Source organism: Microcebus murinus, chromosome 10, assembly GCF_040939455.1.
Source record: "Microcebus murinus isolate Inina chromosome 10, M.murinus_Inina_mat1.0, whole genome shotgun sequence".
NCBI classification, from domain to species: domain Eukaryota; kingdom Metazoa; phylum Chordata; class Mammalia; order Primates; family Cheirogaleidae; genus Microcebus; species Microcebus murinus.
In genome coordinates this window covers 71,506,303-71,519,504 of record NC_134113.1, presented here as the reverse complement: position 1 = coordinate 71,519,504, position 13,202 = coordinate 71,506,303, and the positions used below count along the sequence as shown (strand labels likewise).

The window sequence follows — 13,202 nt, the reverse complement described above, 5'->3', positions numbered from 1 at the left end:
TTAAATTATACTGTATAACCCATGAACAAATATTCAAAACACATAGAAACCAGACTAATCATGACTGGCAAAATTATTCAAGTTACTAGAATGTAATGAAAAGTTTTACTGAAGGTTAGACACTGACGTTATTGGAAAAAAAATGTAGCATAAAAAAAAAAACCCATAAAATCCATATCCTTTTCTAAGAAAATGGTTCAAGTTCAATTCTATAACAAAATATATTTGTTTCAGCATTTTAGGTTTCCACAAAATATAATTCTTCCATACTATTAAGGCAATACTATAATATTATACAAAAGTAAAGATGAAATATTTCTATGAAAATGGAAATCATTCATTTTAAGTATCAAATGAAACATATAAAATGCTCATAAGTTTACACATTATGCTGAGATTGAAAGATCACATCAATTTTTAAAATACCAAAATATTTTACTCCAATTATCAATCTTCTCTGAAATAAAATGATAATTCGATATCATCCTTACCATAGAATTAAAATGCATGAAATATAAATGTACCTGCCATCTTCATTACTTCGATAAAATACAAGAAAAGGATCTGATTTTCCAAAGAAGTCCTTCTTGTCCAATTTGTTTGCACAAAATTGCATCAAAACAGCATCCTAAAAACAAAATTAATAAAATAGGTCAAAATCCAGGCTATAAATAACTAGAAACTGCAGATCACCAATGAGACTTGATAAGAAAACAAATATGCCACTTTAATGCAAATGGCCAAGAGTGGGAGAGTCTCAGATAGCATAAAATTGATTTTTAAAGGACTGTGCAACTTCAAAAATTTCACTAGAAATTTTCATTCTAGTTACAAAACTATTAATTTTCAAAAACTTTTAACATTTCACCCTTAAAGATGATATTAAGCTATACAACTCTAGATAATGTAATAGACAGGATCTACATTCAAATCTTCAGTTATTCAGATACACATTTTTAGAATATAATTTTTTTTTAATTCTTGTTCACCCAGGAAACATTTACCAAGCATCTAGTATGTAACTACTATTTATTGCATGTTGAGATTTATTAGATGATTGCATTGGGGAACAAGACAGATAAAATTCTGTCCACATAGTTTACAATTGGGGGACAGGGAGTTTCCTTCTTAATTACATACAAATGTGCCACAATGTCTCAGCAACCATATTTAAAAAGAATTTCCATGATATTAGGCTTCAAGAAAGTTTTAAAGCACCTTCATTTTCATCTGTAATTTAAATTACATGTTTGTATGTTAATTATTATGCCAAACCAGTCATTTTTATCAATTTATGCACTGGAGCGCTCATAATCGACAGGATTTTAAGGTAAACATAAGGAAGTTACACATTATTCAAGTAGACAGGACAAGCATTTTTTAAAAGGTAGAAAAGGTATAGTTAATCAATACCTCCAGAGTTTGGGTTTTGCTTTTTATTTATTTTTTAACTGAAAGAAAATACCAAAAATTTTGGAAGGAGATGGAGTGGCAAAGTAATGTAGATTATATCAACAGGTCACAATTTTGAAGACTGGGTAGTGAAAATATTAACAACATCTAAAAAAAAGTTTTCTCTTATTCACCACTTCTTTACTTTGTGGAGCCCAGCAATACTTATTTGGCGTCCACCTACAATTCTCATTATTTCCTTTCAGTAATTCCAGAAAACTATACAAAACATGATGCTATCGCTCCTTTTCATCCATTCATTCATTTACTTACTTAGCAAACATATCTTAAGCAATACTCAAGCTCGAATCTGGGGATAGGGCAATGAACAAGATAGTCCCTGCCTTTGGAAAGCTCAGATTTCCAGATTTCTCATTTTCAAAAGTTTTGGTATAGTATTATTTTACTTTGCTTTTTAGCACATAGCTGTTGTCAGAGAAACATTCATAATAGAGCAGGAAATACATTCTAGCCAGGCATAGGTGACGATATCCATTTTAAAGAAAAAGCAGCAAAGAGGCAAGAACAATACGGACACCACTATTACCTCAAACCCTTCAATTATAATCATGTTTCTTTTCAAACTTGTGGTATACAGATCAAAAGTTTCTATACTATCCATTAAGGAAGCAGTGAGAGAATAATCCTGGGTGTTCAAACTGTAGAATCAAGGACAGGATTGAGAAGGAAGGGCTGTTTTGTTTGTTTTGAATGCCTTTTCAATTCCACATGTATTAAAACACCCTTGGGAGAGAGTGGCCTTCTAAGAATATGGGGACATTCCAAGGACATTGTTCTTTTTTTTATTGAAGTGTATTATGAGGGTACAAGTGTTAAGGTTACATATATTGCCCATGTCGCCCTCCCCACTCGAGTAAGAGCTTCAAGCATGTCCATCCCCCAGGACATTGTTCTTGATGCAGAAAAAAATCACTCCTTTTTAACACATTCTTCCAAAGCATCTGGACCAAAACACCAACTTCCAAAAAACATTCTGATATACTTAAAATGCGTAATAGATAAATAAGATGTGTATATTTCAAATAGATTGTGAATAAAACTTCAAAGAGCATTATTATTAAAGCATGAATTTTCATATGACCATTAGTAAACTTAATACTAAGTTTTAGTTTTAGTTTTTCAAATTATATTCGTTAAGGCTCACAAAATGAATTACAGATTCAAAGTAAGGATTTCTTTCAATCCAGTAAATTATATATCCTTGGGAAAAATATGTTTTTGTAATTACCCGGGTTAATAACTTAGCAGAGATTCCATCTGTATAAAGCACAGAAGAAATTAAATTTATATATATCTAATTGATGTATATAAATCTAATTGAGTTTATATACATCATTACAAAGTTGTTTTGTTGTTTTCATCTCTTATGCTTAATGCCACCTGATAGGGGTTTTTTTTGTTGTTGTTGTTTTTTGAGACAGAGTCTTACTCTGTTGCCCTAGCCTAGGCTAGAGTGCCGTGGCATCAGCCTAGCTCACAGCAACCTCAAACTCCTGGGCTCAAGTGATCCTCCTGCCTCAGCTTCCTGAGAAGCTGGGACTACAGGCATGTACCACAATGCCTAGCTAATTTTATATATATATATATATATATATATATATATATATATATATATATATATATACACTTTTAGTTGTTCAGTTAATTTCTTTCTATTTTTTTAGCAGACACAGGGTCTTGCTCGCTCAGGCTGGTCTCAAACTCCTGAGCTCAAACCATCTGCCCACCTCAGCCTCCCAGAGTGCTAGGATTACAGGCATGAGCCACCACAGTCAACCCACCTGACAGATTTTTGAGACCTTTCTACAATACTCCAGGTCAGTATAAAGACCTTCCTATGAGTAAATCCACTTGGGTAGTTCACAGCCACTTCTAACACATTCAAATCTAAGCACCTAATGTTTATCCATAAACTTGTTTCTCCTTTTCCTTTAAATATGAAAAGTAAACCTCAGAGTAGTCAAATGACTTGGTAAGACAAAAATACAAGTTAATAGCAAAACCAAAAACTCAGCCTCATTTTGATGATCTTTACCAGCATTATGCTATTAGTAGGTTCTGAGTATTTTACAGATGAAAAAACTGAGATTGAGATGGCCATGACCTGTCCCAGAGGACAAACACAATGGTAGGAAGAAAAGGAAGGCCTCAATTTGCATGTATTTTTTAGCTATTTATATTCTAATATTAGTGTTTAATTCTTAATTCTCTCCACAAGGCTGTTATAGTTTCCTATTATTATCTCATTGTTTCCACAGCCCCAGAATCCCAAAAGTATGTAATCAATTGGTATACTCAGTTTCTATCATTTGCTGGCAAAATAATATCATATGGTTTTCTGACCATATTGTGCTTGAAATATATGATGTAAATAAAGCCACAGTATTTATCTAAAATTAAAAAAGAAAACCTCTTGAGATAATAAAATAAACTATAGCTCTCTATGTAAAAAGTATGGCCAATGTCAAAGTTTTAAGGTTTTGGTATTTGGGGAAAGCTACTGTTCCTAACATCATCAAGCAATTAAAAATAAAGAGCCCTACAGGTATAATCTAGGACAAGCATTTTTCCTCCGGAAATAACAATTCCCAGAGATCCACAGGACCACATTAAACAGATGATATTGACTTCCGATTCAGCAAGCCATCATTACTTCCAATGTGGAGTGTCACAGCTAACACCTCATTTCTTACTGACAGTGAAATCATTGAATATGAGTCAATGGGTTTATCAGTAAATCACAACCAAATATAGCAATTTTCTAAAAATACAGAGTATGTACTCCATGCAGTCATATTCCTAGTTGGAATGACAGCTTGTTCTTCCTTCAACTATGGGCTTTCCAAGCTAACAAAAGATGAAACCAATATAAATTCTGGAGTAATTCAACTAGAAAAACAGGGGAAAGTATGTTATACAAATGGCTAAACTCAAGTGACTACAAATATTCCCTTGGAATTAACACATAAATCTTAAAAAACTTTTTGCATAAATTGAACTGATTGGTATAACTGCAATTCATTATACTACCGCTTAAAAAACAATATTGATATTGGGTTTTAGCTTAATACTTTCAATTCCTTAAAAAGATTGTTAAAATAATTCATCATCCTTTTCAGACTATGAAATATAGTCCCTGGTTAAAGTGCTAAGTAACTAAAGAGATATTTTACAGATTATAGAACTGTATAACACCTTTGCTAAAATTACTTAAAAATTAATTATTTAAGTATAGTTTCAGAAATAGCTCTTCAAAGAAGTATCACAAATTTTTTTAAAATCAAAGAAATATTTACTTACCCTGCAACAGTTTAATTCCTCTGCTGTAAGTATGATTGTACCACACTTCTTCCCTGGAATTCCTCTAAAACAAAAAATATATATATTTATATACATTAATAATTTATATTAATATTATATATTGTTTTTTATATAATCAAATGACAGCATACTAATAGGTGGGTTTTTCCCTAACAAAGGATAGTCCTAGTCTCAGCCTTTAATTTTTCCCATAGATCTACACTTCTCAGTGAAGTTAAACTTTCAACATCACTTTAACCATGTCAATCCTCTGCTCAAGAATCTTTAATACCTCAATATCATCTAACATATAAAACATAATAAAATATATTATAATGTAATAGTCATGTGCTACATAACGACATTTCAGTAAACAATGGAATGCGCATACGACCACAGTACCATAAGATTATAACACAGATGAAAAATTTTTACGGCCTGGTGATGCAACATTGTAGTACAATGCATTACTCATGTGTTTGTGGTGATGCTAGTGTCCACAACCCTAGTGCGCTGTCAGTCATACAAAAGTATAGGTGTATGATTACAAAGAGTACATAATACTTCAAAATGATAATAAACAACTATGTTACTGGTTTACGTCTTTACTTTTTATCTTTATTTTAGAGTGTAATACTTCTACTCATAAAAAAAATAAAAGTTAACTATAAAACAGCCCCAGGCAGGTCCTTCAGGCGGTATTCCAGAAGAAGGCATTGTTATCATAGGAGATGGCAACTTCACAAGTGTCACTGTCCCTGAAGACCTTCCACTGGGACAAGATGGGGATCTGGAAGACAGTGATATTGATGATCCTGACCTTGGGTAGGCCTAGGATAATGTGCATGTTTGTGTCTTAATTTTGAACAAAAAGTTTTAGAAGTGGCAAAAAAAATTAAAAATAGAAAAAAGTTTATAGACTAAGGATATCAAGAAAGAAAATATCTTTGTACACCTGTACGATGTGTTTGTGTTTTAAGCTAAGCGTTATTACAAAAGAGTCAAAAAGTTAAAGGCTACAGTGTACAGCAATGTCCTAGACCTTCACATTGACTCACCCAGGGCAACCTCCAGTCCTGCAAGCTCCATTCATGCTAAGTGCCCTATATAAGTATACAACTTTTTATCTTTTATACCATAATTTTAATTGTACTGTTTCTATGTTTAGATACACAAATACTTACCCTGTGTTACAGTTGGCTACAGTACTCAGTGCAGTAAAACGCTGCACAGGTTTTCAGCCTAGGAGCAATAGGCCATACCATAGAGCCTAGGCATGTAGTAGGCTACACCATCTAGGTTTGTGTAAGTACACCCTACGATAATGTTCGCACAGTGACAAAATCGCCTAAAGATGCATTTCTCAGAATTTATCCCTGTTGTTATGTGATGCCTGACTCTAAAACAAACTTTCTCCTATGATTTCCAAGTTTTTTTACTATGTCATTAGAACCTCTCTAAAATCTTGGATTTTACTATTTCCCTCTCATCTCATCAAGATGATCACTTACTTGTGCTCATTTCTTTTTTGTGTTCATTTCCATGCCCTGACATACCATTGTTTGTTAACTGTTCCCTATTTCACTTCTATCTTTTAATATCCCCAGATGAAGTTCTATTTGTTAAAAAAAAAAAAAACCTCGTGTGATGTTTTCTCATCCCAGAAAACCTTACACGAAGCTCAGCCTTTTCTGCACTCCTATTGTACTTAAAGTCAGTACCAAAAGGTGTAGAACTTAATTATTTCTAAAGTGTTAAAATCACACTCTTACTTTTTATTTTCTCAAGTTGATTATAAGCTCTGTAAGAACAATATTCATAACATAAACCTTTTGTAAACACGGAGTTAAATATCTGTACATATCAGGTGTTCAGTACATAAGCAAGTATGTAATATGCCATCATGAATTGCTTAATACTTATTTCTACCATCTCTTTATTCTCAATTAGGGTAATTATATATGTCAGAATCTTCCAATTTTCTCCAGTTCCTTATAACTAAGAGCTCAATTTATTAAACTTTGCACATTTTTTCTAAAAATATCATATACATCATTTTTAGCATCATTCCATGATTTAACATCCTTAATCAGTTATTTTTTGTAATCCAGCTTTCCCTCTTCTTTCCATTTATGAATCATGAGATTTATGTTTTCAACATTATGGAAAACATGCTGACTGAGATCTACCTGAACACACTTCAGCTGAATCAAATGAGCAAAGGTTTTTATAAATGCTCAGATAATTTGGCAGGAAAGCAAGGACCAATCAGAAGCTGAAGATGGAAAGTCAGAAAGCTAAGCAAAATGGAACACTGGAGAATGCCATCTCTGACTTCTGTCTTTTATGGTTACCTAGGGATAAAGACTAAAGAGAGAGAGAGAGAAAGGGGAATTCACAAGGTGAGGAGTTTGATAAATAGCCTACTCACAGCATAAAGCTTAGAACCCAAAGACTAGCTTGCCCAATTGTAGCATGAATTACAAATAAACATTCACTTTAGGGGCCTACAAAATAAATCCCTGTCTCAAAATTTGGTGATAAATGAAAGAGAAAAAATGTATCTTAATAATTCAGTTCTCAAGAAGGCTTGCTGCCTTAATTAGTACTATTTGGGTACTTAGCAAAACTTCAAACCAAGAATTCAGTTTAATTTAAGTGACCATGGGTACCTAGTAAATGCAAATCCTCTCTAGAAGATTTTGCCTGCAAATTATATCTCAGACTACCTCACATTAAAAGTTTAAAAAGTATATATGAGGCTCATTTAAAAATACACAAAATACTCAAGGAAAAATGCACCCACCATGAGTTAGAATCTCCAAAACAATAGGCTGCAGAATCAAACACAGACTTGCAATATTAGAAATATTATGCATAGCATACAAAATATAAGTATGTATAATGTATTTAAAATTTAAAGAGGAGGATGGAAAATAGGAGTAGCTAGCAAAGGATTATAAAAATAAGAATATTTGGAACAGCACACAGAGCTCAGAAATAAATTGAATGTTCATTGTCAAGGCCAATATCCAGGTGCTTTTCTCCTATGTTTTCTTCCAAGAGTTTTATAGTCTCTGGTCTTATACTTAGGTCTTTTACCCATTCTAAGTTGATTTCTGTATATGGGATAAGGTAAGGGTCCAATTTTATTCTTTTGCATGTGGAAATCCAGTTTTCTCAGCATCAATCATTGAAGAGACGACCTTTTCTCCATTGTGGCCTCTTGGTCCCCGTCAAAAATTAGTTGACTATATATGTTTGGATTAGACAAAGGAGAAGAGACAACTAATTAATTGAAAGATGGATATAAATAAATAATCCATAATGTAGCATAGAGAAGCAGACAGGAGAGTTATTATCAAGAGGTTTAGAAACACAGAGTGCAAATATAAAAGGTCTAATACATGTTTAATCAGAGTTTCTCAAGAAGATGGAATAAATAGAGGAGTGGCAATACTGGAAGAGATAATGAGTGGGAAATCTCCAGGACTGGTGAAACACCTCAATTTCCTGATACAGAAAGCCCAATGAATCCCAAGCAGTATAAATAAAGATAAATTTAAACATAGACACATGATAGAGCATAGAAAAACACCAAAGATGGAAGAGCACTATCTCCAAAGGAGCCAGAACAAAAAGATAGATGAACCACAAAGATAGGAATAATAAACTAAGAGTTGGCTACTCAGAAGCAACATTAGAAACTGAAAGACAATTGAAAAAATATCTTCAATGGATTGAAAGAAAATAATTGTCAATCTAGGATTGTAAACAATGAATGTATCTTTTAAGAACAAGCAAAAACTATACATATTTTCATATAAATAAGAACAAAGTAAATTTATAGCCAAGCATCTTTGCTTGAGAAATTTACAAAGGATGGACTTCAAACTGAAGTAAACGATCATAGATGGAAGATCTGAGATGAAAGAAGAAAAAATAATAGAAGCCAAGGATAGTAAATATAAATAAATCTTAATATTGACTATAAATAAATAACATTAATGTTAAAAACTAAAATAATAAATATAAATGATGATAGCATTAATCCACAGGGTGAGAATTAAAGTTTTCTGATGTTCTTTTATTGTTTGGGAAGGAAGTAAAGATGCTGAATAAATAGAATTTGATAAATTAGATTATTAAAAATATCTAGGAAACTACAATTATTTAAGTACTTTATAACATTAAAGTTAGAAAAAAATTGGAATTATGCTTTTAAAATGCAATCGATTCAAAAGAAATGACAGAAAGAAGAAAGCATGGGACAGATGAGAACTAAGTAGGTGATGGAAATGAACCCAGAAGAATAGCTACTCAAGTAAATGTAAATGAACTAAATTCTCCAGATTAAATACAAAGATTGCTACTCTATATTAAAAAATCAGCCATAAGCTATTTATTAATATAATAGACATCAAAATTTAAGGATTCAGAAAATTCAAAGGAAAACAATGGAATTATATGCTAGAAGAAAACTAACCCTAATAAAAATAAGTGTACCTATAAATCTAAAACTATTCTAAAAGAAAAAGTTTATTGAAACAATACGAAGCCAAGAAAAGACAAAGATAAGCTAAGAAACTATTCCATGTTAAAAGAGACTAGGAATAAAATAATTAAATTGTAATTCTTGATTAAATTTTAGACTAGGGAAAAGTAGCTAGAATGACATTATTGGGATAATTATTGAAATATGAATATGGAGGAATGTGGATTATATAACATCATTGTATAATTGTGAAGTCTCCTCATTTTGATTTTGATCATCATATTGTGATTATATAAGAGAACACTCTTACTGTGTTTCCTTGAAAATAAGACCTACCCATAAAACAAGCCCTAGCAGGATTTCTAAACATTTGCTCAATATAAGCCCTACCCTGAAAATAAGACCTAGTGATGGATGTGGCTACGCAGCGCATCTGCACAACCCCATGCATTTCCTCGAGGAGTGGTAAAAAAGACGAGCAGCCCTTCTCATCTGCCCCATCTTGACAGCTACTATCCCAGACATGACCGGAAAGGTGTGGGCAGCCCCATTAACAAGGTTGGCTCCCCTTGTCAGGTCCTGGCCATCCTGTGTGTGCTGCAAGCTGAAGCTTTGAGGGGAAAGTGTCCTCAGTGAAGTGAGGGGTGGCTAGGCTTTAGGTATTGTGTGTCTCCAGGGGGAAGAAGGAAAACTGTGGCTGCCATTTTACTCACCACTATGGGCCTCTCTCACACCCCACAAACACCGGAGGATAGGGGAAAAGCTTTAGCAAGCAGTCTCCTACTGAGCCCAGAGAGATCATTTGTATCGTACTTAAAAAGAAATAACACATCCCCTGAAAATAAGCCCCAGGGTGTCTTCTTGAGGAAAAATAAATATAAGACCCTGTCTTATTTTCGGGGAAACATGGTAGTAAGAAATTCACAGTCAAGTATTTAGAGGAAAGAAGACACAATTTCTCCAGCAGTGTCTCCAACTTGTTCTCAAATGGTTCAGAAAAACAAACAAACAAACAAAAATAGAATACGAAACAGAGAGAGAGAATGATTAAGTGAATAGGACAAAGTTAGTTCCTGCTGAAAGTAAACAGAAGGTTCTGGACTGCTCCTGCAACTTTCACATACAACTGAAATTACGTCAAAAGAGAAAGTTACCAAAATAGATCAATTTTGAAGATAGTTTCTCATACTTGTATTCTTCTATTATATCTTTTGACATATAGAAAAAATAATAAAAATTATCCCAAGACAGCTGAAAATCATCTCGAGACAATTATTAGAAATGAGTAATCCTTTTCAAAATTGAGCACATGAAGAATAAACAGCGTTTTGAGGGACTGAGTAATTTGGTTTTTTGTTATTTTGCTTGTTTTGTTGATTGTTTGCCTTTTGTTGATTGTTTAAGATGTTTTATTACTATAACATCCTCAATTTCTATGTTTTTCTCTACTTCTCCATCTCATCTGCTACTGCTTTATATCAGACCTTTATACTTTTGCTTGAATTACTGCAGTTTTTTTCTTCCTAACTGGTCTCAGGGTACTACCCCATTAATTTATACTATCCATTGGTGCAAAAATGATACAATAATAAATCCTAACCATGTGGCCTTCCATCATCCAGTGTCTCCATATAGATTCTACAATAATTTTAAACTTATTAAGACATGCCATCCTCCATAAAATACACCACTGTTAAGTCTCTAGTTTCATCTTTGCCACCACCTTTCAATAGAGCCACCTGAACTAATAATAGATGTTTTATTTCTCCCTGGCTTCACCTAGAATACTGACCCTACCAACTACTCAATGACTCATTTTCATCTCAGTGATTTCTATTTCTTCTTCAAAATTGGCTTTAACTTACAGAACACTGACTAAAAGTGACCATATACTATGTTATAGAACATTTAGTAAAGTATATCACCTTTATTGACCAAAAAAAAATTGAGTTAGAGATTGATGGCTAAGAAAGAAGGCATAAAAGTAGAAAAGAGAATAATTAGAATTACACAATAATGAAAAGAATATCCTTGAGATTCTACTAGTTGAATTAATAAGAATGCAAATATGTAAATAAAATAGTATCAAAAAATTCTGAAGTGTGTCGATAACAGATACTATAACAGCAACAAAATAATAGGAGGAGATTTCAATATCACACTTTCAATAATAGAAAAAACAATCAGACAAAAGATCAACAACGAAATAGAGAACATGGACAACACAATAGACCAATTACGCCTAAAAGACATATACAGAACACTCCACTCAATAAAAGTAGAATACATATTCTCCTCATGTGAACATGGAACTATCTCCAGCATAGACCACATGTTAGGCTGTTAAACAACTCTTAACAAGTTCAAGAAGCTTAAAATCATGCAAAGCATATTTTCCAATCACAATGGAATAAAATTTAAAATCAATAGCAGAAGGAAAATTCACAAATATGTAGAAATTAACACATTGTTAAACTACCAATAGATCAAAGAAGGAGTTACAGGGGATACTAGAAAATACTTTGAGACAAATGAAAATAAAAACACAACATACCAAAACTTAAAGGATATAGTGAAAACAGTACTAAACGGAAATTTTTATAGCTATAAATGCATATATTAAAAAAGAAGGCTCTCAAGTCAACAACCTAACTTTATACCTCAAAGAACTATAAAAAAACAAGAACAAACTAAACTCAAAGCTGGCAAAAGGAAGAAATAATAAAGATTAGAGCAGATATAAGTAAAGAGAATAGAAAAAAATACAAAAATATCAATGAAACTAAGAGTTGGTTGTTTGAGAGATCAACAAAATTGACAAACCCTTAGCAAAATTAACTAAGAAAAAAGAAAGATGACTCACATAATATTTATATTATCCAAAGGAAGCTACAGAATCAAAACAATCCCTACCAAAATGCCAATGTCATTTTTGCAGAAATAAACAGAAAAAATTAATCCTAAAGGAATTTCAAGGGACCCTAGCCAAAACAATTTTGAAAAGTAGAGTAAAATTGGAAAATTCACACTTCCTGATGTCAAAACATATTATGAGCTACAGAAATAAAAGCAGTATGGTACTGGCATAAAGGCAGACAAACAGACCAATGAAATAGAATAGAGAGATAAATGAACCCTTATGTATTATACATAACCAAATGCTCTTCAACAAGAGTGTCACGACTTCTCAATGAAGAAAGAATAGCCTCTTCAACACATAGTTGTGGGAAAACTAAATATCCACATGCAAAAGACTAAATTTGACTCTTATCTTACACCACATACAAAAAGTAACTCAAAATTGATTAATGACTTAATATAAGACCTAAAACTGGGGGACGGGGCGGCAGGGGCAATATTCGTAACCCTAACAATATTTGTACCTCCATAATATGATGAAATAAAAGGAAAAAATAAATAAATTAATTAATTAAATTAAATTAAAAGACCTAAAACTGTAAAACTTCTAAAAAAAAACAGGGGAAAAGCTTCATGACATTAGTGTTGGCAGTGATTTCTTGGCTATGATTCCAAAACCATAAGCAACAAAAGCATAAATAGACAAATAGGGGCTGCATAAAATTTAAAAACTATTGTGCATCAAGGACACAAACAACAGAGTGAAAAAGAAATCTTCAGAATGGGGGGAAATATTTGCAAATTATATATCTGACAGGGGGTTAATATCTAGAATACACAAAGAATTTCTTTAAATAATCTGACTGAAAATGGGCATAGGATTTGAATAGAAATTTATCCAAATATGATATACAAATGGCCAACAAGTATATAAAAAAAGATGGACAGTATCACTAATCATTAGAGAAACTCAAATCAGATCCACAATTAGCTATCACCTTATATCCATTAGGATGACTACTATCAAAAAAAGAACAGAAAATTAGTGTTGGTGAGGATGTGGAAAAATCGTAAC

At 32.5% G+C, this 13,202-nt stretch overlaps 1 protein-coding gene across 1 annotated transcript in view; it reads right to left on the bottom strand.

The window, feature by feature from the left end:
* CPNE8 (copine 8) overlaps positions 1-13,202 on the bottom strand; it is a 191,248-nt gene that overhangs the window by 94,543 nt on the left and 83,503 nt on the right. Inside the window, exons 7-8 of the mRNA XM_076007487.1 lie at positions 4,774-4,837; positions 525-628 (exon numbers count right to left, since the gene is read on the bottom strand). Coding sequence (XP_075863602.1) covers positions 525-628; positions 4,774-4,837 — 168 coding nt within the window. The remainder of the gene's footprint in view (positions 1-524; positions 629-4,773; positions 4,838-13,202) is intronic.